Source organism: Ursus arctos, unplaced genomic scaffold (assembly GCF_023065955.2).
Source record: "Ursus arctos isolate Adak ecotype North America unplaced genomic scaffold, UrsArc2.0 scaffold_19, whole genome shotgun sequence".
NCBI classification, from domain to species: Eukaryota; Metazoa; Chordata; class Mammalia; order Carnivora; family Ursidae; genus Ursus; species Ursus arctos.
In genome coordinates, this window is record NW_026622863.1 from 1,267,154 (window position 1) to 1,291,590 (window position 24,437).

General features: G+C 49.9%; 1 protein-coding gene across 1 annotated transcript in view; it reads right to left on the reverse strand.

Annotated features, from left to right (window-relative positions):
- Positions 1-20,553, reverse strand: part of ZC3H18 (zinc finger CCCH-type containing 18) — a 62,252-nt gene extending 41,699 nt beyond the window's left edge. Inside the window, 5 exon segments of the mRNA XM_057314625.1 lie at positions 1,505-1,576; positions 2,254-2,338; positions 12,369-12,967; positions 16,005-16,195; positions 20,360-20,553. Of these exon segments, the coding sequence (XP_057170608.1) occupies positions 1,505-1,576; positions 2,254-2,338; positions 12,369-12,953 (742 nt within the window). The 5' untranslated portion in view covers positions 12,954-12,967; positions 16,005-16,195; positions 20,360-20,553.
- Positions 20,554-24,437: the final 3,884 nt, after the last annotated feature.

A 24,437-nucleotide genomic window follows, 5' to 3' on the forward strand; every position in this document is an offset into this window, starting at 1 on the left:
GCCACAAACTCCATTTTATCTTTAAAAGTGACTTCTGTTGCTAATAAAGGGAACTTACATGGACTCATCTCAATTTAACACCACGCTTATAAACTGAAGGTAAGCAAAAACATTTTCATCCAAAAACTCTAACTAAGAAGAGATATGTTCTAGAACACCCAAAGAATCACCCATTCCTTTTTGTACTGTATCGCACTACTCCATAGAATAAACAAACAAGTATGGGCAGAAAAGGTAAGCAAAGTCTGAAACAAGTCATAGATTATGCCCAACCAAGTTGCAAAGAAGGCCAGTTGCCACTAGTCTCAGATTTCTCTGCAGAAAGCCCTGGCCACTTTCATCCCTGAAACCCAAGGTGAGCATTTCACTGGACTCAGGAGGGACCTCCCTTCCACTGTGATGTGGCCCTGGGCACCATGGGGTCCATGGAGATGGTGCCCAGTCCTTGCCCACGAGGCATATCCCGAGGATGCTGATCTGCAGTCCCAGCAACAACTTCAGTTGTCTGTGCTTCTGTTGCTAAATTCTGGAAATAACTTCAGTGCTGTGACCCCGCGCACCTGGGCTGCGACCTCTGTGGCGTAGATGGATGGCGCTGCCTCTTGCCGGGGGGCCCCTGGCCAGTTCTGACCGCCGGCCAGGACTCTGAACCACAGTCTGACAACAGTGCACATACATCTATGCACACATGGACGCATTCGTCTCCTCCTCTTTAATCTAGAAATTTCAGAGGTGGATTGACATCATTTATGCCCATGTAATTATGGAAAAGAGGTATTCTGCTTAAGTTAAAATTCTCTGAAATATTAATATTTCAAATACCAAAACTTTTTTAAAAGTAGTTTCCATGCTCAGCGTGGAGCCCCATGTGGGCTTTTGAACTCATGACCCTGAGATCAAGACCTGAGCTGAGATCGAGAGTCAGGCATAACCGACTGAGCCACCCAGGCACCCCTCAAATACCAAAACTTTCAAAGAACTGTTAAGAGCTGACTTCCTAAAACATACCACACACTTCTCTGCATTCTCAGGGTGACCATGCTGCCCACGATGTAACTGGCAGCCACCCTCCAGAGGGCAGAATGCACATGGCTACACGCATGTCTACCTCCAATGAGTTTCCACTTGGCAGAAACCACAGTCCGCATGTAAATGGCAGAGGCCGGGAGCATGCGCCCTGAGGAGGGAGCTGACCTGGGTTCTGAGCCTGGCTCCTTGGCTCCCATGCACCCTCTGCACCACGTCATCCTGGGTGTAGGGAGAAGGTCCTTCAGAGCTTGCCCTCTCGGGAAGATGGGGCTCTACCGTCCCACACTGACCCCCCTCCCTGTGCCATCCACAAAGCTCCCGTGAGCCTCATCAAGTGCCTCTAAGAACTGAGGTCCACGACCGCTCTCTGCCCCTCAGAGCCTCCCCCTTCCTTCTGGCTTCACATCAGAATTCTGGATCCAGGAGAAAGAAGTCTGGCCTCCGGAGCAGAGAGTGAATATCGTATACTTTGTACCTTTAACCTGGCCTCTGAATGGTATGGAATGTGATATTGGTGGAAGAGGAGTGGATAATGCTGTCACAACATCTGGAAAAGAAGTACAGGAAGCTCTTGTGAAATTCAGACCGTACGCGCAGGCTGGGCCGGCGAGCAAGGGCACCCAGGGCCAGAGTGAGACTAGAACAAACACAGACATCTTCCTACCTGTCCAAGGAAAATGTGGGACTACAAGGACTACGCCCGAACTGCTGCCACATGGCACAGAAACCCTTACAGACCGGGCGTCCTGCTGCCCCTTCCGGGTCAGCCCTGTTCCGTTACTCTGCCGCCTGTTACAGCCACTTGGCTCACACCATTCACCTTCCAGGAGCGAGCAGGCCTTGCTGCATTCAGAGCCCCTCCATTCCAAATAAACGGTGTACTTCGATACATTTAGCAAAAAAGTGGCAACTTTCCTTACAGAGGTGGGAAAATGTCTGCACCTGCACCTGAGGCATCTAGCCTTGGAAAGGGAACGATACTGTCTACATTAAATCTATGGTTCTGCCAGAAACCGGTGGGCCTGGAACCACAAGTGTGAAAATGGCGAGCCTGGCCCCCTCCAAGTCAGTCAAGTGAGGCAAAGACCCACGAAGGATTGATGCCACCACCGCCGCTAATGGTCACGGTCTGGCCCCAAGAACAGCCTTGCACAGGTTCAGGGCGGAACCACCACCACAGTCCCGGGAAAAGCCAAGGCCACACAAGGCCCCTCAGACAATTACCTTTCATGAAGAATCGGCAGGTGGGACGCGGCCTCACCTTCCTGTCACTGGGGTCCTTTACTTCGCCCTCCTCCAGATCATCATCCTGAAACAGAGGACAACAGGATTTAAGAGGGAATCACCTTAACAAGAAAGGGGAGGTGGGAGGGGCTTCTACCATTAGGCACAGCTTCACCAGACCAGAAAGGACATTTTCACAAGAGTCGTGTCTTGGCCGCTCGGCAATCCATGTACATTTTCCCAACCTCACGTTCCTCGGCCAAAACAATGGGGCTATGTCGAAGCTTGCCTCCAAGACCGAGGCATTACAAAGGAACACCAAGTAAAAACACCCTGTGAAGTAGGTAAGGCAAGTACAAAGCAGGGTTTCACCACGTTTCCCTTCATCAGCAATGCTGGGCAGAAAATGGTGACACTTTAGATTTTTAATACTTTGTATGTTTAAACAATATTTATAGACCGAAATAACTGCTACCCTAGGGCCTCAGTCAACACTAGCCTGCAGAGACACCCACCCCGTCCCTCCATGGAGACTCCAACCCCAGGGGTCACCCACAGCCCAGAGCAAGTATGCAGCCACCCTGCTGACCTCTCTGTTGGGAGGTCCAAGAAGGATCTTCTCATTGCCCCTGTGTCCTAGCCTCTTCCAGGGCAGTCAACCCAAGGGTCACACAGGGCATGGTGTAGGGCGTCACTGGAGCATTTCCCCCTCTTCTGCAGCATCACCCTCATCCAAAGTACTGCCCAGTCCCACCTGGTCTGGGAGCCACTTCCTACCTGGTGCCCCACTCTCTCCAGACTGCCCACACACCCTCTGTGGTGAGCAGTGACCTTTCTGACCCCAGCCTGCCTTCTTCCTTCTCCGCTTCTGCTAACAGGCGGCTCGTCTCATTTTCAGATGGCAGGTGAGTCTCCTTCCTCAGGGCCCCCCCGGGTCCCTTCGTGACGGGTCCTGGCAGCACGGGTCACGGCCACCATGGGAGGTCTACCAGGCAGGACTGTGTCATGTCCAAGCACAGTGTTGGGCTTGTAACCAATGGTAAGCATTTGTGGAATGAAAAAATATGGAAGTCAAACCCTGGTTTACAATGACTTATTTTTAAAGCTTAGGTATTTGTATCACTTCTGCCTTGAAAATATTTACTTATTAGAAAAGCATTTTAGGGGCGCAGCTGGGTAGCACAGTTGTTTAAGTGTCCAACTGTTGTTTCGGCTCAGGTCATGGTCTCAGGGTCGTGAGACTGAGCCTCGTGTTGGGGTCTGGGCTCAGTGTGGAGTCTGCTTGAGACCCTCCCTCTCCCTCTGCCTCTCCCCACTGTGCACGAGTGCACTCTTTCTAATAAGTAAGTCTCAAAAAAAAGAGAAGCATTTTACATACTGAAAAGAACAGATGCTGGGAAGTAATATCCTTTAGGAACCAACAGAATAGGGGCGCCTGGGTGGCACAGCGGTTAAGCGTCTGCCTTCAGCTCAGGGCGTGATCCCGGCATTATGGGATCGAGCCCCACATCAGGCTCTCCGCTATGAGCCTGCTTCTTCCTCTCCCACTCCCCCTGCTTGTGTTCCCTCTCTCGCTGGCTGTCTCTATCTCTGTCGAATGAATAAAAAAAAAAAAAAAAAAAAAGAACCAACAGAATAATTTATTTTCTTTGAAAAAGATTAAATAATTTATTCAAGGACTTTTTTAGGTCCCTAGAATGTATTCATCCTCTAACTGAAGTCTGTCCTCTTTGAGCACCAGCACCACCTCCCCACTTCCTAACCGCAGGACAATTTCCTTAGATCTCAGAGGACATGTGTTTCCTTCATACGAGGGACAGAGCACCGCTCTCCTCTGGTCTCCTCTGTCCTTAGCATCTTCTTCTTACGACTGTCCTCATGGTGATGATCACTATACTGACACCTTCCTGGGGTGTTTACATGAGCTCAAATGCAGAGCGGACTCGTCACTGTCATTAGGAAAACAAACTCTCATGAAAGGTTATAACCCATTCAAATCTCTCTGCTTCACTTGGAAATTAACGCACAGGAGTTGAGATGAGGAGAGCAGGTCCGCAGTCAGGACTCACAGTAAGTGCACCAGATCAGATGTAAAGATGTACTTCTGCAAAGCTGTGACTTTTACTACTTGGCAGAGCTGACAGGAGAACCACCCACCCATCTTGAGACTGGGGAGCAGTCATGTGAGCCATATAAAGGAGTTCTGTGCAGCTGCTGAAAATGCTCTGTAAACAGACCTAGCAGCTCAGGATAAAGCACCCGCGATACAACGTCCACCTGGAGAACACCCACTGGCCGTTGCCCCCCAGCCCCCACACCTGCTAGGATGGAGACTGACGGCTGTCCCTAGTGCTAAGCTGGGTTTATGGTTTCCCCTTTAATTAAAAAACAAACAAGAACAATAAATCACTCAGCAATATAATATCCCGAAATTTTCAACGAATCATTTAGTATGATGGCTTTTCAAGTGATGAAAAATTAAAATGAGTTGTTAAATCTTGCAGAGTTTCATGCAAACACAGATCAAGAAAGGGGATCTCTAAAGTCAAATTCACCTTGCTCTGTTGTTTGTGGCTGTCACAGAGAGCGTGTAATGCACGTGGATTCTTTTAGATCACCTGACCACATGGCTGCACGCAGAGACAGCAGAGAGCGGAGGACAGGGAGAGGCCCTAGTGGTCCAGCCAGAAGCAAACTGCTGGGTCTATACATGGGAGAGTGTCCATGAGACTCTCCGTGACATCCACCCAGGACAGGCTGACACAGCCCCAGCATGCAACCTAGGGGGTGGGCAAGGCTCTCTGGAGTTCGCAGGTTGAAGGGACACCAGGCTGCTGGCATGCCCCCCTCAGCACTTCCTCAGGGAAACACACACACAGGGCATACCAGACTTTGATGGCTTTACAAAACAGGACTGGGGGGAAGGCCTGGGCCTGAAGCCTGACAGCGTGAGCATGGACAAGAGCCTCCACTCTGAGCCGGGCAGTCCTTGAGCAGAGCAGGTGGCTGCGCTCAGGGTGCTCCGTGCGCTGTGTCACAGACAACCCCAGCAGCGAGTGCTCAGGACGTAGCCGGGATTATAACGGAGAAGAACCCCCGAGATAATGTCTCCAAATACGAATGTCTAAGCAGCGTGGCTTAGATTTACTTGCCGCTCCATGCAGGTTTTTATTTTCCTTTAAAAAAAAAAACAAATAGAACAAAAAACAATGTGTGCATATTACTTCTCTGACAAGAAGTTGTTTCCACGACGGCAGCTCCTGCACTAAGGTGCCTCAGCAGTTACCACGTGAAGACACCATGTGGGGAAGCAGACAGGCACGTGCACCCGAGCAGAGGTGCCGCCCTGCTGCCCCCGGGGCCCACCATGATCTCCGCAGACCCTGGCTTCTGCATCTGCAAAACGGGGGTAACAATACCCAAAACCCTTAGGGCCACACGTGTTTTGGGAATTCAGAAACATTCTGGTTTTAGAAAGGCAATAGAAGCAGGGTCTGAAACAGGACCCTGAAAAGGACACAGTCGTCCTTCTGTGGGGAGACACGTGACCAGCCCCACAAGCAGTAAATATAGGACAAACAGCCTGGTGTCAACTGGGGCCAGGTCTGCCACCAGACGAGTGAGGAAACCCGCCCGTCCTCAGAGCTCCCGGACCCCCTGCTCAGGGTGAGGACTGCGGCGGTGCTCCCTCGCGTGCCTGTGCTGACCGAACAGGCTGAAGCACGTGGGGGGGCGGCAGTCCTTCAGGTGGCGGGTGTGGCACAGACTCTCTGCAGGCAGCTGCCTCCTGGGCTTCAGCAAGGCCACTAAGCATCTACGTGAGGTGACTGGGAGAGGAGCAGACATGACCAACATGCACGACCTGGAAGGAGAGGGGCCCTTACAGAGTGGAGACTGTAAGCCATGAGAGGGAGTGCGCCAAAGGGAGACCTTTTGTAGAAGATATGAGGTGCCTAGACATAGAAGGAACAGGTGGATCTGAACAGGAGAAAATATAAAACACCACTTGCAAAGAAAATGTTTCCAAGTACTTTTTATGTGGGTGGGCTTGAGCTATCACTTCTGACCAAGGAAGGGTGGGGTGGACTGTCTACTCAGATTGTGGCTGCTCCTGCTGTCCTGTCCTCTCCTGTCCTGCTGCACTGTCCTGCTGTCCCTGAGAGGCCATCCTACTGGTGTGAGAGTCATCGAAAGCAGGTTTGGAACAAAACACATAGTCCACCCTTTCCCAAAGGGACAGAACCAAATTCTATTGACCAAATAAATGACAAGGAAGGTAGAAAACCAAACCAAACACACGAGCAAAAGGAAGGAAGAACACACCAGAGACAGGGGGACTTGAGTTGGGAAAGGCAAAATCAAAGACCCCCAAATATGCATCTCAATGCTCCTCAGACCCCCATGGAAGGAGTGGCTCTGGCAAGACTCAGTGGGTGCAGGAGCTGGTTTTGGCGGCTCCACCCACTCTTCTGAGAGATGCAGAGGCAGAAACAAAGGCACAGGTGAGTTTGGTCTTAAGTGCGGCTTCCAGAACAGGTGAGAGACTATGGATTAACTAAGGCTCCCCAGGGCTTGGATGTCAGGGACCCTCGGCCCCCACTCCACAAACAAGCCAAGGTGCCGTAAGTAGTTGGCCCGTGCTGTGTGCAAAACCCAACCCCCACCACGGCAGCAAAGCGGCACTTCCAGAAAGGTATTTGTATCCGAAGGGTATTTTGGCAGCACACCAAACATAAGTAAAGGACACTTAAGATCTTAGTCACAAATTGTGTGGTTTAGACAAAAGAATCTTAAGGGTTTATTGCTCAAATTGATGTCACCATCAGGAAAACTACCAAGAGGGCAGAAAAGTCGGGAAGGCTGCGGGTGACCCCGCTGCATATCAGGTCACCTGTCCCAAAGACCCAAAATCTGAAAGGGAGAAAAAAGGCAGGACAGCGTATCATGACAGAAGTGAAAAGCACTCGGCTTTTTAGACGCTTACACTCAGCTGTTTTGGCAAATCAGGGCGGGGAGGCTGTAGAGAGGAGGCAGGCAGCAGGTGTGCGGGGAGGATGGGGCAGGGACAGACTCTGAACAGGGAGCCTGCTGGGCACAGGAACTCTCAGGGACATCAGTGAATGCATATTTTTGAGGTGTAAGCCGAACTGCACATCTCCTCCTCATAAAGCATCCAGGCAGTTCACTTTTGACATGAGTGGGCTTCAAAGCAGCAGGCGAGAAAGCCCTCTGGGATGCACACCTTCTATGAGGTCAGGCGCTGCTTTGCAGGGACTCACTAAAGGGGAACCAAGCCGAAGGACTGGCGAGAGCAGGCTGTTCCCAGACCCAAGCCCATACCTCTGGCTCCCTCTCCATCACAGACACGGGCCTGGGACAGGGAGGACGATACAGTGCAGGAACGCTAACGGGGCACCTTGGGAAGGAAAGATCCGGGAATGTGTGCTTGGCAGGGACATGGGGCAACACTGTAGCAGGGATCAGTCAGGGAGTGATGAAGGGCTGGGATGGGCATAGAGGACGGGAGGAGGCTCCCGTACAAACTGATGCACATCCACACTGGGCCCCACCAATCGTGCTCAGGGCTGGCACTTGTCACCCACACCCAGGACTTACACTGCCCTGTCTGTATGAATGGCTCTCCAGGGTAAACTCTCCTTCCGCCCACTGCCACTGTATATTTCACTAATGTACCCCAAAGCACTGGGGGCTTCACCTATCTGCTCAGAAGGCAGTTACTGGCTGCCTGCAATGGGCCCAGCCAAATAGGCTGTGGACTTAGGGAACTTGTACTTTTAGAGGTGGGGGAAGGGGGAAGCAACAGGAGCAAACACACGAATGGCCCAGTTAATTTAGACTGTGCAAGTACAATAAAGTCCTCAGCCAGGAAGGAGAGAGCCAGGGGAGGAGGCAGAGCCTCCATAAAGGAAGGGACATTGAAGCTGACAGCAAAAGGGTGGGGGGCAGCTGGGACCGCAGCCGGCAGGGACCAGAGCAGGAATCAGCAGAGAAGCCCCTGGAGGGCAGCTGTGCTCCTGTGAGGTCCAAGTCACCGTGCACAGTGCCCGCCCTCCCCTTGCTGAGGCCTGCTTGTCTCCAAGGGGGGTATGGGTCCTGTTCTGCCTGATCACATCCCTGGCACAATACAATGACCCTGGCATGCCACAGGGCCCACTGGGACTGTGACCAAGAGGCACAATCTGTGGCATGGGGAGACTGGTTCTGCATGGCTGAATGAAGCTGTATTCAGGTCTCATCAGCAGCTTTGTTTCCAACTAGGCTGGGGGCCCCTCACAAGAGGGTGCAATGGAGGGCAAAGCCAGCCAGTCAGCCAGCCAGCCAACCAACCAACCAGCCAGCCAGCCAGCCAGCCAACCAACCAGCCAGCCAGCCAACCAGCCAGCCAACCAGCCAACCAGCCAGCCAACCAACCAGCCAACCCGCCAGCCAACCAACCAATCAACCAACCAGCCAACCAATGGTAGGATCTGAGGGAACAAGAAAGCCCAACTAGATTTGTATTTCACATGCTTTTTCTAGGGAAACCAGCCAATCTCTAGACAACGGGCATTTTCCAGGGCTGGCTCAGTTCAACTCAAGGTCCCCATACCATTACATCTAAGTAGTGGCAAGCCCGCTGGTGTGAGGACAGCAAGGTTCTCCAGGACCTGTGAGGGAGACACCTGACGTCATATGACCATGGAAAGGTAGGAAAGAAGCTGAATTTCCCCCTAAGACTTACTCAACAGTTGAAGCAAGAACTCACAACTGATCGTCTCTGAATGGGAAACAGGCTGCCAGGGACCCCTGGGCCACAGCATCCTGGTTATCGGGAGCCCCCTCCTCATTTTCTTGGGACAGAACAAAACCATGGCTTTTCTCTCTGTGACACTGAAAAAATACATTCACCGGCAATCTCAATCAATAACTTCCTCTTTTGCCTAAAATTTCACCCAAACTGATAAACTTGAGTTACAAGGCATCTCTTCCCTTTGGTAACCCTGTGGTAGAGGAACATTTTCTGAAACTGGAAGGGACGTATAGCTGGAAAACCTAAGAACACCTGCATAATCATGTTCTGACAACACCCTTTTAAATAAAATACCAAGCAAAATTAACAACTTCGTTGTCAGAAGATAAAAGATCTAAAATTCTAAGCTTGTAACCACATACCCGCCCCCTGACAAAGTTCTGTTCTTGTGAACCACAGTTAGATAAGCAATGTTTAAAACCCTGTAAATTGGGGCGCCTGGGTGGTGCAGTCGTTAAGCGTCTGCCTTCGGCTCAGGGCGTGATCCTGGTGTTCTGGGATCGGGCCCCACATCAGGCTCCTCCGCTATGAGCCTGCTTCTTCCTCTCCCACTCCCCCTGCTTGTGTTCCCTCTCTCGCTGGCTGTCTCTATCTCTGTCAAATAAATATATAAAATCTTTCAAAACAAACAAACAAACAAATAAATAAAATCTTTCTAAATAAATAAATAAATAAATAAATAAATAAATCGATCAATCCCTGTAAATTTACCAAGTGCAGCCATGGCCCACCACCATGGTTTGAAATGCACTGAGCACATACGTACCAGCAGCCAACTAAGAAGTGTGGTGCTTACCATGAACCAAGGGTTAAGTACTTCACTAGTAACCTCTTTCCTTCCTCCAACCCAAAACATTTCTGAGACCTATTCCACACACCTTTCACTGTCATGACTCCCAGAGAGGAAGCATCTCCTTCCCTGGCGTACTTAAAAAAAACCCTGATTATCTCAGTGTGCTCTGTTCCTCTCTCAACTCCTCTGAGTAAAAGCATTACTCAGCAGGACTTCAGGCTTCCCCCCACCAAAACTCAACTTTTTAAAGATCATGATTTCAAAAGGAGTGCCTGGGTAGCAGAGCTGGTTGAGTGTCTGACTGCTGATTTCAGCTTGGGTTGTGAGATCAAGCCCCACGTTGGGCTCCACGCTCAGTGGGGAGTCTACAGAGGACTGTCTCTACCTCTGCCCCTCCCCCACCACAAGTGTGCATGCGCACGCGCTCTCTCTCTCGCTCTCTCTCAAACACATAAATAAATCTTTAAAAAAACATGATTACTAAAGAGATAAGAATATGCAATGGGGAAAAGGTCTCTTCAACACATGGTGTTGGGAAAACTGGACAGTAACATGCAAAACAATGAAAGTGGACCACTTTCTTATACCACATACAAAAAACAAACTCAAAATGGATTAAAGACCTAAACGTGAGACCCAAACGCATGAAAACCTTAAAGGAGAGCACACGCAGTAATTTCTCTGGCATCAGTTGTAGTAACGTTTTTCTACACGTCTCCAGAGGCAAGGGAAACAGAAGCAAAAATGAACTACTGGGACTTCGTCAAGATAAAAAGCTTTTGCAGAGCAAAGGAAACAGCCGACAAAACTAGAAGGCAACCCACGGAATAGGAGAAGATTTTTTGCCAATGACATATCCAAAAAAGGGTTAGTATCTAAAATAAAGAACTTACAAAACTCAACAGCAAAAAACCAAATAATCCAATTAAAAAATGGGCAGAAGACATGAAGAGACATTTCTCCAAGGACACCCAAATGGCCAACAGACAGGAAAAGATGCTCAGTATCACTCAGCATCAGAGAAATCAAATCCACAGTGAGACACCACCTCACACCTGTCGGAATGGCTAAAATTAGCAAGTCAGGAAACGACAGGTGTTGGCGAGCATGCAGAGAAAGGGAAACCCTCGTGCACTGTTGGTAGGAACGCAAGCTGGTGCAGCCACTGTGGAAAACAGTGTGGAGGTTCCTCAAAAGGTTAAAAATAGAACTAACCTGTGACCCAGCAATTGCACTACTGGGCATTAACCGCCAAAACACAAAATACTAATTCAAAGGGATACATGCACCCCTATATTTACTGCAACATTATTTATGATAGCCAAGATACGGAAACAGCCCAAATGTACGTCAATAAATGAATGGATAAAGATGTGGTGTAGACACACAATGGAATACTACCGTAAAAAAGAATGAAATCTTGCTATTTGCAACAACATAGATGGAGCTGGAGAGTATAGCAGAAAGCAAAATAAGTCAGTCAGAAAAAGACAAACAGCATATGATCTCACTTATATGTGGAATTTAGGAAACAAAACAAATGAGCAAAGGGAGAAAGAAAGAGAGACCAACCAAGAGACAGACTCATAACTATAGAGAACACCCTGATGGTCACCAGAGAGGAGGAGGGTGGGGGATGGGGGAAACCGGGGATGGGGATGAAGGGGTGCACTTGTCTTGAGGAGCACTGGGTGACGTATGGAAGTCCTGAATCACTATGCTGTACACCTGAAACTAGTACAACACTGTACGTTAACTAACCTGGAACTAAAATAAAAAACTTAAAGAAAGACAAATCATGATTAAAATCCTTTCAATAGGATTATGTATCATAAAAACCCAACCTATCCGTGTCTGAGAGGATACGCTAGTGTTACCTTCTCTGTAACCTGAAAGTCAGAGTACTTAAATATATTATAACAAAGTGTGATGGCTTGAGCAAAGGCTGAAGTGTTTGGCAGCACAACCCCCTATGATCCATTCCTAAGTGTCTTTTCAGGGAACACCTCCGAAGATGCTTGGCCCAGCTGGCACCCTCACCAGGGGATGGGCTCAGGGATAAAGATAACCTGGAAGAACAGACAAAACTTGAAGGAAGCTTCTGGAGCTCATCAGTCTCAAGAACCTAACAGGAACTGAAAATCCACTATGGTTTTAGTTGAATGTGACCTCAAATACTATTTAAAGATAGCAAAAAGAAAGGGAGAAATGATCTCTTTGCTTGTTACACAAACCTAGAACTCAAGAAAACAAAATCGGGGTTAGGCAATTTAATACAGTCCACCCAGCAGCAGCAGACAGGGGAGGGTCCACGGAACTTCTGCCAGCTACCAACAGGCAGACCCAAGTTTTCTGAATCTAGCCTATTTCTCCTTCTTGGTTTTTGGCACTCCCTAATTACCACAGTGCTGCTCCCAGAACAGTCCTGACTTCCCAGCCCTCATGTGTCCTGTCCCCAACTCCCTGCATCTCCCCCCACCCCCCGCCAGCCCTGGCAGCGCAGGCACTCACGTCAAGCTCCCCATCATCGAGCTCCCCATCATCATCCTCCTTGTTTTTCTCCTTGGCAGTCTCCAGGGGCTCCTTGTCTTCCACACTGTGAACTCCTGTAGCCCCCTCGTCCCCAGGAGCTCCTTCTCCCTTCTCCTCGTCATCCTCGGCGCCAGCCTTCTCAGTCTCGTCCTCCTGCCCAGCGGGGGCCGGCTCCTCGGGGACCTCCTCATCGTAGTCTAACTCATGCTCATCCAGGTCCCTGGTGACCGATGAGGCCTCATCCCTCAGGTCGCTTGTGCGCTCTTCCTCCCCCCCGTCCCCCTCCTCCACATGCGGGGGGCTTGTGGGGCCCCTGCTCAGATCCTGAGCCTCGGACTCCTGGTCCTGGTCCTCCTCGTCAGAGTGACTCTCTTCCTCCTCCTGGCTCAGTCCCGGGACAGCACTGTCTTCATCCTCCAAATCAGAAGCCCTCCCCCCAGCTCCGTCCAAATCCTGATCGGACCCACTCTCCCTCAGAATGTCATCGTCCGAGAGCCCCTGCTGCTCCTCTTCTTCGTCCTCTGGAGAGCGAGGGTCCCGTTCAGGGCTCTCGGCCACATCCATCGGTACCCACAGTTCTGCAAAAGAAAGAGAACACAGACGCACAGCAGTCAGCAAAACATAAAGTCAATCTTGACCTGGTTTTCTTGGCTCCATGCTCATTCCCGACCTGCAGGAGGGACCAGGACCTGCATCTCTCTCGGTCCCGCACAGCTCCTCCAAACGCCAGACCCCATTCTACAGACCACTGCTGCTGGTTGTTCCACCAGGGAGGCCGCTGGCTGGCCCCGCATACCTGCAGCAATCTGGCAGAGACCTGGACTGCTCCTTGTCACAAGCACAACCCGGCAGGTAAAGAGAAAGTGAGCAGCAATAAGATACAAATTGTGAGGCACAGCTTTTTGGATTCTTAAATTACTTTTAAAATTCAAGAAAAGTTGCATTACGGAACGAGGCAATGCCGCCACTTTTCTGGAGCCACCCTCAAGGGTCTGGAGCAGAAACCCTGGCCAGTCTTGTCCCCAGGTCACTGGTTGTCTCCTGTTCTGAATGCACTTCTCCAAGTATGGCCCCGATTGCCCCATCAGAATCACTGGGGATGATCTTTAAAAATGCAGACCTCAGGCCTCACCACAGACCTGTGTGCTGGGGCCACCAACAGATGTTTAGAAGGCGGCATCACTCACGCGTGCTGCGGATCTCTCACAGGAACGCAGAGAACCATCATTCTAATACAGCTATGTCATGGAAAAGAACTCTGGCAGAAAATTTTATGTATGTGAGTAGTTTCATATGTAAAAAGACTGTCATTTTAAAAGTTTTTTTTCTATTTTTACTAATATAGACTTAATTATAAAGTGGACATTTTTTCACTTTCCCACATCCATGCCCAATGACAGGACATTGTTCCATTTCCTTTTTTTATTTTTAATTTTTAAAGATTTTATTTATTTATTTGAAAGACAGAGAGAGACACAAAAGGGGGTAAGGTCAGAGGGAGAAGCAGGCTCCCCACCGAGCAGGGAGCCTGATGTGGGACTCGATCCTGGGACTCGAGGATCATGACCTGAGCCGAAGGCAGCCACCCTACCAAATGAGCCACCCAGGCACCCTGTTTCATTTGCTTTAAATGTAAACTGAATACAGTGGGACAGGAGTATATGTGCATGAAACCAACACCAAACAGCAGCATTCACCAGTGCACCTGGAGGAAGTCACTGCCCAACCAGTTTGAAATAACAGGAACAGTGAAAGGTGCAGTGTTTACTTGATTCTCCAAAATTTTAATTTAAAATAATGTATGTCAGAATTATGCAGCTTGGTATCTCAGCAAGATCTGGAAACACATATAATTACATACTTTAAATAAAAAGAGTCATTTTATGCTTTTATATAACTAAAAACTAAACACGTATCTTTCAATATCTTTATATTTTTAAAAAGAGAACCTGTGTTTAAAGATGCATATACCAATGGGGCGCCTGGGTGGCACAGCGGTTAAGCATCTGCCTTCGGCTCAGGGCATGATCCCGGCGTTATGGGATCAAGCCCCACATCAGGCTCCTCCGCTATGAGCCTGCTTCTTCCTCTCCCACTTCCCCTGCTTGTGTTCCCTCTCTCTCTGGCTGTCTCTCTCTCTGTTGAATAAATAAATAAAATCTTAAAAAAAAAAATAAATAAAGATGCATATACCAAGAGATGGTATCTTAACCTATAGTCAAAAATACTTTTTTTTGCAGTTAATGGAAATTAAAATTGAGTACACATTAAGACAAATGACTTCAAATTCACCACTTTATAAATCAACTGAATGGTTAGTAATAATAGAAATTTACAAACCAATCAATCCATTCACAGCCACAGTTTTAAAAATGATTCACTTTTTAGTCTTCCTAACTGTACTATCCAGAGGCAGGACTACTGGGGAGAATTTTCAAAAGTCAGTCCTCAAGGGGCGCCCGAGTACCTCATGCAGTTAAGCGTCTGACTCTTGCTTTCGGCTCAGGTCGTGATCAGGGCTGTGAGATTGAGCCTGACATCGGGCTCGGGCTCTGCACTCAGCACGGAGTCTGCTTGAGATTCCCCCTCTCCCTGCCCCCTCCCCACGCCCCACGCCCCCGGCTCATACATGCACGCTCTCTAAAAAAAAACCCAAAAAACAAAAACAAAGTCAGTTCTCAAATAAAGGACTCTGCTGAAAATCAAGTAGAGCCCTCTGCCCCATAGGGCAGAGCCTGTCCCTGTGCACAACACACCCACCGGCCATAGTAAAGATGAACAAGGTGCCCGAAAGCTAAGGGCTTTCTGCTCTCAGCTGTCGCAGAATGGGCCTGGAGTGGGGATGGGTTACAGTAGCCACTCAGGGCCCCTTCCCCTTCCTTACTGATTTTCCTTGTGTGTGACTCCTATGCCCAGGTCTGCATAGTTTTCATCACACTGTATATAAGAAATCTTCTTCACAGGAGTTCAGCGACTTTCATCTCCCCAGCTGCTGAATCGACACCTGTACCCTGTGAGCAGCCAGTAATATGGAGCTGGTTACCAAGCCTCAGACATCCTACTTGAAACCCGACAAATTCTTCTTTTTTTTTTTGGCGGGGGGTGAGGGAGGAGGGGGAGAGAGAATCTTAAGCAGGCTCCACACCTAGTGTGGAGCCCGACGCGGGGCTTGATCTCACGACCCTGAGATCATGACCTGAGCTGAAACCAAGAGTCGGACACCCAAGTGACTGAGCCATCCAGGCGCCCCCCCCCCCGCAACAAATTCTGATTCTCACATTTTATGGTCCATTGGCAACCCTGAGAACCAAATGACTTATTTAAATCAATCAAATGTTATCTAAAATTATGTCCCCTCAAACTAGTTTAAAAATCTGCAACTGAGAAGCTGCAGAAAAGACCCAAGTCTGCTACTGGCCTCCCAACATCCCACCCTGCTCAAAACTACAACCTCTCATAGCCTGCTAGCAGCCTTTTCTGGGGCTTGGATGCAAACGGGTTTGCACTTGGGTTTCATTGTTATGATTAGATTCAAACTGCTTTTCATATTCTAGGAAGTTGAAACCAAATACTAGAGTAAGAAATGGAAGAAAAAGAGTGCCTCACTTCAAATACCTGAACTGATGCAAAAAGTGGGCCAGGCCAGCGGGTAGTTTACCCCTTGGTGTGCTGCAACTTTATGGGGTACACAGACAGTGCAGCAGTGTGGGGTCTGCGTTAGAGCTGAACCCCAGCGCTTCTGCTTCCTAGCTTCAGGATCCTTGGCCAACTATGTACACTTGCAACGCCTCGGTCTGTGTCTTCACCTGCAATACAGGGACAACAGTATCTACTTTATAAGGCTGTTGCAACACTTACATGAGATAAGCCTCATAACATGCCTGGCACAGGTTCCACATACTTGAATTTAAACTGAACTAGTGAGAAGATGAGTAAAGGTAATCCTCAACTTGTAAGAACCAGACTCCTATCACCCGTCAGATGCATTTCCAGTCTCGGGGTACACTTGAGTAATTCATTCATGGTTTCATTCGACAAATAGCTCTCTACTCAATGTGACACTCTATCATTGCAAGGATGTCTGCAATAAAGCTGACAGCCACTGACACCTCTAAGAGACGACCCCTCTGTGTCAGGCACCTGACCAATCCCTCATGTCAGCCTTCCAAATAAGCCATGTTCCTTGTCAAAGATAAGGAGACCTAGGCCACGTGGCCACTGAGTGGGTATCCTGGGACTGCAAATCAGAGCTGCCTCTAGGGCGTGTAGTCAATTACACAGCCCCGCACTCTGCGTGAAATGAGCTGGTGCTACCTGCACGGGAGCCCATCCCCACTTTTTGCCATTGCTTCTACAGGAAAATGGGACCCGAGTTCCAAATTGATTTTATAAACTCTTTTTTGGAACAGAACCCACTACTGAACCAGGAGATTTTGCCTGTTTTTCTTTTCTCCCTTTTAAAGTTTTATTCTGATCCATCTACACTTCTATCTTAGACCCTCTAGAAACAAAAACAATCTCATCTACGTGGAAAAGTTAACATCTCATTTATACAGTCCATAGTTAAAATAGTTATGAACGTATGGAGGTTCAACTTGGGACACCAGTCATTTATTTTAAACTTGTCTGAAGTTTGAATCTCAGGCATCTAAACTAAACATGAGTCCAAGAAAAGAAACCCCAAAGATGCACACCTTTATACTGAGGCCACGGGAAATGCTGACGAGAGGCTGCTGTACTGTGGCAGGGAAAGAAAATCTGAAGAAGTACTAACTGAGTACATGCCCCCCACGGTTTAAATTTTGGACATGACTTCAACTCTCCAAGGACACAAAGATAACTTTCTGACTCTCAAAGACAGTTTTCAGGGCTGACCAGAAGGTGGCAGGGCAGGAGGTCCTGGGCGCACCTGCTACTAGGAGGGCAGCCTAGTGTTCTAGGGTGGCGGTGCTTAGCCTTAGGGAAGCATGGATTGTTTGGAGAATCTGATGAAGGGGATGCGATGGCTCCTCTCCCTAGAAAAACATGAATGTATGCAATTTATCTTCCATTTAGGGAGTTCAAAATCCCCTGAGGTTTACTCACCACTCCCAAATTGAGAACTCTTGCCCTAAGTATATGTTATTCTAGTACATATCCATACTTACCATACGGTCCACGACTGTTTGTCTGCAAAGTCTGTTGGCAGACCCCTCCCCTCCATGAAGTACCTGAGTAGAAGGGTTCAGACCCACCTCTGTGTTTCCCAAACTCAGTGGAATAGCTGGCCCTTAGTAGCAGTGCTCCACATAATTTATTGTTTAAATTGGGTCACATCTGAGACTGAAAAGGGGGCACTATTAACAATTACAACAGCTGGGTGGCTCAGTCGGTCAAGCGTCTGCCTTCGACTCAGATCATGATCTCAGGGTCCTGGGATCGAGTCCCACATTGGGCTCCTTGCTCAGCGGGAAGCCTACTTCTCCCTCTGCCTGCCACTCTCCTTGCTTGTGCTCTCTCTCCCTCTCTCTCTATGCAAATAAATAAATAAAATCTTAAAAAAAAAAAAAAAAACCACAAACAAAACAAAAAACAATTACAATAGGCATGAAGAGAGGCTCTCCTAGGCACAATGGGACACACAATCACCCTTAGGAGGCCCCGACAATTTCCTGAGGAGTCACATCTTTTATTTACCTATGGAACCCTTTGGAATTTAACAATAGGCTGCACACAGGTGAGCACCTTGGAGAGAAAAATGTGCCAAAGAATCTACCCATTAGAAACAACCTGAGTCACACCTTGCTGCTCAGAAGAAAAGTATCACTGGGAGTCAGAAGATGGTTTGTGTTCCAGGCCCTGGGCTGGGTAGGTTCCTGGTCTCTATGGGCATCTACAACCTGTTTTGAGATGAATTCACTTTGGAAACCACCCGAGTGCACACTTTAGGTCAGGTGCTAGGAAGAACACGCAGCCTATCAAAAGCAGACAATGACACAGAGGGTCCTTTCGTCACATCTTCACCAACTCCCGCTTCACAGTTTTTACTCAGCTGTTCTTCTCACACAATCACCTTGTAACTGAGGATTCTTGGCGAAGTTTAGAACTACCTCTTCGGTTCTTTGACCCACAAGATGGTGAACTTGCCCAGAGACCTGAATGACAAGTGTCCATCACTGTGTTTCTACTGCATGCTGCATTTGGCAGATGACGCTCGATAAACGCTTGTTGAATAAATGACAAAATCTTGTTACTTGATAAACTACCTGTTGCATACGAGGAAGAAACTGGAAATAAGCGCCCCATTTTTAAAAGACCACAGCAGAAGTCAGACACGCAGTGGGTGCTGCCTTACCCCCCAGCAGCCACCCTGGAAGGCTGCACACTGATTCCAATGGCAATGCTAAAGTGCAGACCAGTTTGGGAACTTCTCTGTTTGAGTGACCTTCAGAATCTGCAAAGTTTTTTCCTGGCTCTCTGGTAGCAGCAGATATTCCTCCTCAAAGTAGGTCACTTTGAGAAATCACAGGAAACCATTCAGAACCTGGTCTGGTACATGAGGTGAGCTACCAAACCAGGTAAAGTGATTTCTGGTTAAACACAGGGTACAACTATTGAATGAAACCAATTTTCTCATATGACTTATGTATTTATCGCCAAAACAGAAGTTATAAGGCGGTTTTGGCAAAGGAGCACCAATGAAATACAAGCATAACCTTTCAGAGTAACAACTTTTAATAGAACAATCCCTATCTGAATGCTGAAGTTGGTACATCTGGTAAAAATTCTGACTCATAACTTCACGGATTTACAACATCTAAAGGAAGGGTGTCAAAGTTGATGACAGACACCACCCACTAAACTCGACCACCAAAAACTCCTCAGGAAAGAAGCACTCACCTTGAGATGATCTGCAGCTGTGAAAAAGTAAAAAACCGTCCTAAACATGAGCAAACACAGCTTACCTGTTGGCTCTCTGGAATGATTCCACAAAGTTTTCTTACACCTGGGCATTCCCCACCCAAAACCAGAGAGGGGTTCCAGCCTTTGGGACACACACATGTGCTCAGACTGTAAAATTCTCAGGCAAAGACGACTCCAACTCCACTCCACGAGCAATAGGAGAGAGGTGAGTCTCAAAGAAGAAATGATGAGACATTGCTCTGCCCCCAGGCAGTACTACAGATGCCAAACACTCCGTTCTTCTATTTTCCCCATATGGATGGTACACTGATCTACTCTTGCAAAAGAGCTTGCTGAGCGGGGCTCTCTCAAAATGATCAACCACTCTACATGGCAAATGCGCTGTCATAAAGTATTCGAGAAAACAACTTTTAGCAGAAGCAAGGCTGGAAGTGGACTCTTAGCCTCTCCCAGCAGGATAGCTACAGTTAGTTTATCCAAAGGACTCGGCATCCTTCAGGCTCCTAACTAAAGGAGCAAGGAAGTTTATGCCTAAGAGTGGCGCGCGAGTTGGGGCACAGCCAATACATCCAACCTGTGCCCACTGAAGCTGAGGGAGCAAGTTCCGGGAGGCTCCAGAGAGCTCAAAGTTCCCGAAGAGCCCATCCCCAGTCCGGGCTGGTCTCCTCCGGAGGGCGAACTGCGTGCCTCCCACCACCACCCCCCCCCGCCGCCGTGGGCGGCAAACATGTGCCACGCGAATGTCCCGGAAGAGAAATGACAGCTTCGGGAGAATGGACTCCACCGCGGGGCGCAGGGGCAGCCGCGGAGTTCGGGCTTCAGGTAGGTTCCAGGGCCCCCCGGGCCGGCAAGCCGCGGACCGAACACGGGATCGTGCCTGTTTCTGCGACCCCTTCCCAGGACCCGAGAGCCACGCTCGGCCGAGGACACAGCCCGGAGCGCTCCCCGGAGGCGGCGGCGCCGGAGCTCCCGGGCCTCGACTCCGCGCCGCCGCCACGCTCCTCACCCGGCCGCCTCGGCCTCCTCCCTACCTGCCCGGCCTCCCCGCCGCCGCCGCCGCCACTTACCTCAGCGCGAGGGCGGGGAGGGGGCCACGGCTCCGCTGGCGTCGGGGCGGCGCGGGGAAGACGTCCCTCGGCCCTTCCGCTCCTCAGAGGCTCCGGCTTGAGGCGCGACGCGGGCGGAACAAACGGGCTCCACTACCCGCGGGGGCCGGCCATTGTGCGACGTCATCAGGCCGCGACAGTCGTCCTGCGGGCCGGCGGGCTTCCCTCGCTCGCCCCGCCCTCCGCCCGCTTCCTTCCGGCCTCCGCGCGGCCGCCTCCGCGCGGCCCCGCCCCCGCGGCGCGCGCCCGCCCGAGCCCGCCACAGCGCAGGCGCTACCTAAAGGCCCCGCCCCGGGGCGTGTCTCCGAGCCCGCGCGCCGCCGGCCGCCTGACCACGCCTGCGGGAGGGCGAGCCTCGCTGCGGGCTCACGTGACGCCGCGCGCAGCCGGTTCCCGCCTTGCCTGACCGTGCTGCGGGCGGGAGCGGCGCCGGCGGCGGCAGGTGGTTTCGTCCCCGGAGCCGGAAATCCTACTTCCTCCTGCAGGGCCCGAGGGCTCCCGCCCCGTTGAACGTACGCACCCAACACAAAGTTACTCATTTTTCGGATACAGAGTTTAAACCTCAAAGCCTGGACATATTTAGCTCTTTCCGTCGGACTCAATGGCTTACGCTCTGTTGAGTATAATCAGTTCAGCCCAAAATTAATCATTGTTGAGTACCGAGTTTAAATGTTAAACCTTAAGATTTTTAACTATTCCTGCTTTCTTAAAAATAATTAGCTCGACAAAAAAATTAATCCTGTTGCAGATACTGAGATTCAATATCAGAGCTTGACAATTTTCACTATTTCCGTGGGAATAAACAGCTCTGCGTCTTATTAAATGTGATCAGCTTTCCGAGAGCACAAGGACGTCACGTGATATTTGGAGCATTTGGGCGGCTTACCAGCTAAGCACAGCCCCTCAGCGTGGAACCACCCTGCAGGAGATCAAACAGCATTTTTTTTTTTTTAAGATTTTATTTTTAAGTAATCTCTACCCCCAATGTGGGGCTGGAGCTCACTACCCGGAGATCAAGAGTGGCATGCCCCACCCACGGAGTGCACTTTCCGTTTTATTATTATTATTTTTAAAGATTTTATTTATTTATTCGGCAGAGATAGAGACAGCCAGCGAGAGAGGGAACACAAGCAGGGGGAGTGGGAGAGGAAGAAGCAGGCTCATAGCGGAGGAGCCTGATGTGGGGCTCGATGCCACAACGCCGGGATGCACTTTCCATTTTAAAGAGGAAGGTCCTGGGCTGGGTTCTTCATCATTTGTGAACAAGGGGCCCACGTTTTCATTTTGCGCTGGACCCTGTAAATTATGGAGCTGGTTCTGGGTGTAATGAAGGGTTTTGGGAAATGCTGAGCAGGGCAGGCCTTCCCTCAGCCCACCTTCCTTCTCCAGAAAACCTGCAGTAAACAGAAAAAAGAGCTCCTCCTTGGGGCAGCCTCTCACCACCGTTGGGCCACAGAAGTAAGTGTCTGGCAGACTGTGAAGTTGCATGAACTTGTAGATGTTTGCCCCTTGTTATCCGAACAAATGAGCAAGGAAAGAAATGGGGGCATGCAGAGTTACCAGACGACCCAGCAATGACACTCTTAGGCAGCTAACCCAAGAGAAATGAAATATGCACACAGACACTTGCATACCAGCGGAAGTTGGTGAATAAAGCAGCTTTATTCACAATAGTCACAAAGGGGCAACAACCCACATGTTCATCAACTGATGGTAGATAAGTGAAATATGGTCTATCCACTCAACAGAATATTATTCAGTCATATAAAGGACTGAAGTCTTTATAAGAAGAGATAGCCCAGAGTTCTGTCCACCTCCTCCTCCACACACCACGAGAGGCATAAGAAGGTGGTCTGCTTCCCTGGAGGAGGGCTTTCGCCAGAACCTGACCACACCAGTACCCTGTTCTTGGACTTCCAGCCTCCAGAACGGTGACAAATAAATTTCTGTAAAGCTGCCCAGTCTGTGGTATTTTGTTTTGTCAGCCCAAGCTGACTAATACATTCCGTGTACATGAAACACCAGAAGAGGCAAATTCATAAAGTCAGAAAGTACAGAGTGGTCGCTGGGGGCTGGGGGCGTGGGAACAAAGCCTCTTTTGGGTTAACAGAACTGTTCTGGAATTAATGGTGATAGGCACGTACTAAAAATCACTGAATTGGGTACTTGAAAAGAGTGAATTTTATGGCATACGAGTTATACCCCAACAAAGCTATTAATTTATTTCATTTTTAAAAGGATTTTATTTGTTTGAGAGAGAAGGAGATATCGACAGAGAGCACAAGCGGTGAGGAGAGGGCGAAGCAGGCTCCCTGCTCAGTGGGGCTGACATGGGACTCCATCTCGGGACCCTGGGATCATAACCTGAGCTAAAGGCAGACACCCAACTGACTGAGCCACCCAGGTGCCCCAAAGCTATTATTTAAGAAAAGGAAAGAAAAGAAATTAAGTAGAGCCAGACTGATGGGGGGGGGGTGATGCAGGGTGGGAGCGAGGAGCAAGAGGAGGTGGGAGGAGGGAAGGAGCCAGGGCTGAAGAGGTAGGCAGCGGGCTCTGCGGGAGAGGGAGAGGGCCGGACTCCGTCCATGGTTCTACCTCCTGAAGGAATCTCCAGCAACCCTCTCTTTTCTCTATCCACCATCATCACCTGCTGGGGTTCATGCCCCAGCTCCAGCTCCTCCCCTCCTCCCCATCCTCTCCCAGACACCAAGAGCCACCTGACTGTAATCTCACTGCTCCAGCCTGAGACCCTCCAGAAGCTCCCTCTGCCCCACGTTAGGCTCCGAACCCTCAGGCGTGTTGCCCCTGCTCTCTAACCTGTCTCCAGCCCTGCTGTCCCCTTCCTTGCCTTCAACTGGCTGCACATTTTGCTTTGCCCCCAGGCCTTTGCACATGCCATTCCTGCTGCCTGGGACACTGCTCCCACGTTTCCTCACTGAACTTTGATCATTCTTCACGCCTCACCCAGGATGGACCTTCTTCCAGAGCCTTGTCTGTCTCTACAGCATGACTACGAGCTCCTGGCCGGGCACTGAGCTGCCAGTCAGTGTCTGCAGCATCTGGAGTGTGTGTGTTGCAGGGAAACCTTCAGAAAGACGGAGAATGCCTGAGACGGGATCAGAGCCCAGTCTCTGTGAGTCTAAATACCATGGGCTTGGACTGCTGTGCCTTGAGCCGTAGGCCCCAGCTATAGCATGTAAGCGGTGTCCCTGTGAGCCTCAGTTTCCCTGCTCTATAAAGCGGAGCTATTCACACCTGCTGCCTCCTTCTCCAGTGGGAAGGAGGAGGCCACGAGGTGACAGGCACACACAGTCGTTGGCTCCCAGAGCTCTCTGCTCATGGCAGGCCGTGTGCTGGGTGTGGTCGTGACATCCTTGGGAGGCAGCCCCCGCCGTGGTCTCCGTTTTATAGGAGAGGAAATAGAAGCTGTGAAGGGCAGAGCTGGGCCCTCACCCAGGGAGTCGGACCACAAACCCCAGGTGAGGTTACTCTGGCTGTGGCCATTCTGTAGGAGAAACATAAACCCCTGGTTTATCCACTGGGTCATTTGGAGTCACCGTCAGTAGCAGCCGCTCTGATAACTGGCAGACATGCACACCCTATGTTCAGTGTGCTGATAGACGTGGTCCCATCTGGCCAGGGTCATTGTGTTGGTCAAAGCCAAGAAGCATGCATGAACATCAGTTATGGCCGGAGATAGCTGCCACCACCCACAGAGCCGTGACAGGTGTTGGGGATGGTCGTGGGGGGCACTGAGTCTAACAAGTGTGGCAGTCTACACTGGGCAACAACCACTTTGGAAAACAACAAGCATGTTGAGAGCAGTGCTCTGTGACCAACAGCGCAAGCCTAGACAGGCGTTCTCAAAGTGGAGTCCTTGGGCGGCAGCACAACACCACAGCGTCTGTTAGGAATGCAGGTTCTCAGGCCCTGCCCTGAGCTGCTACACCGGAGAGTCTGGTGGTGAGGCTGTCAGTCGGCCTTTTCACAGGCCTGGGGATCCGATGCCCCATGGAGGGCAAGACCCCTGGACTGGACT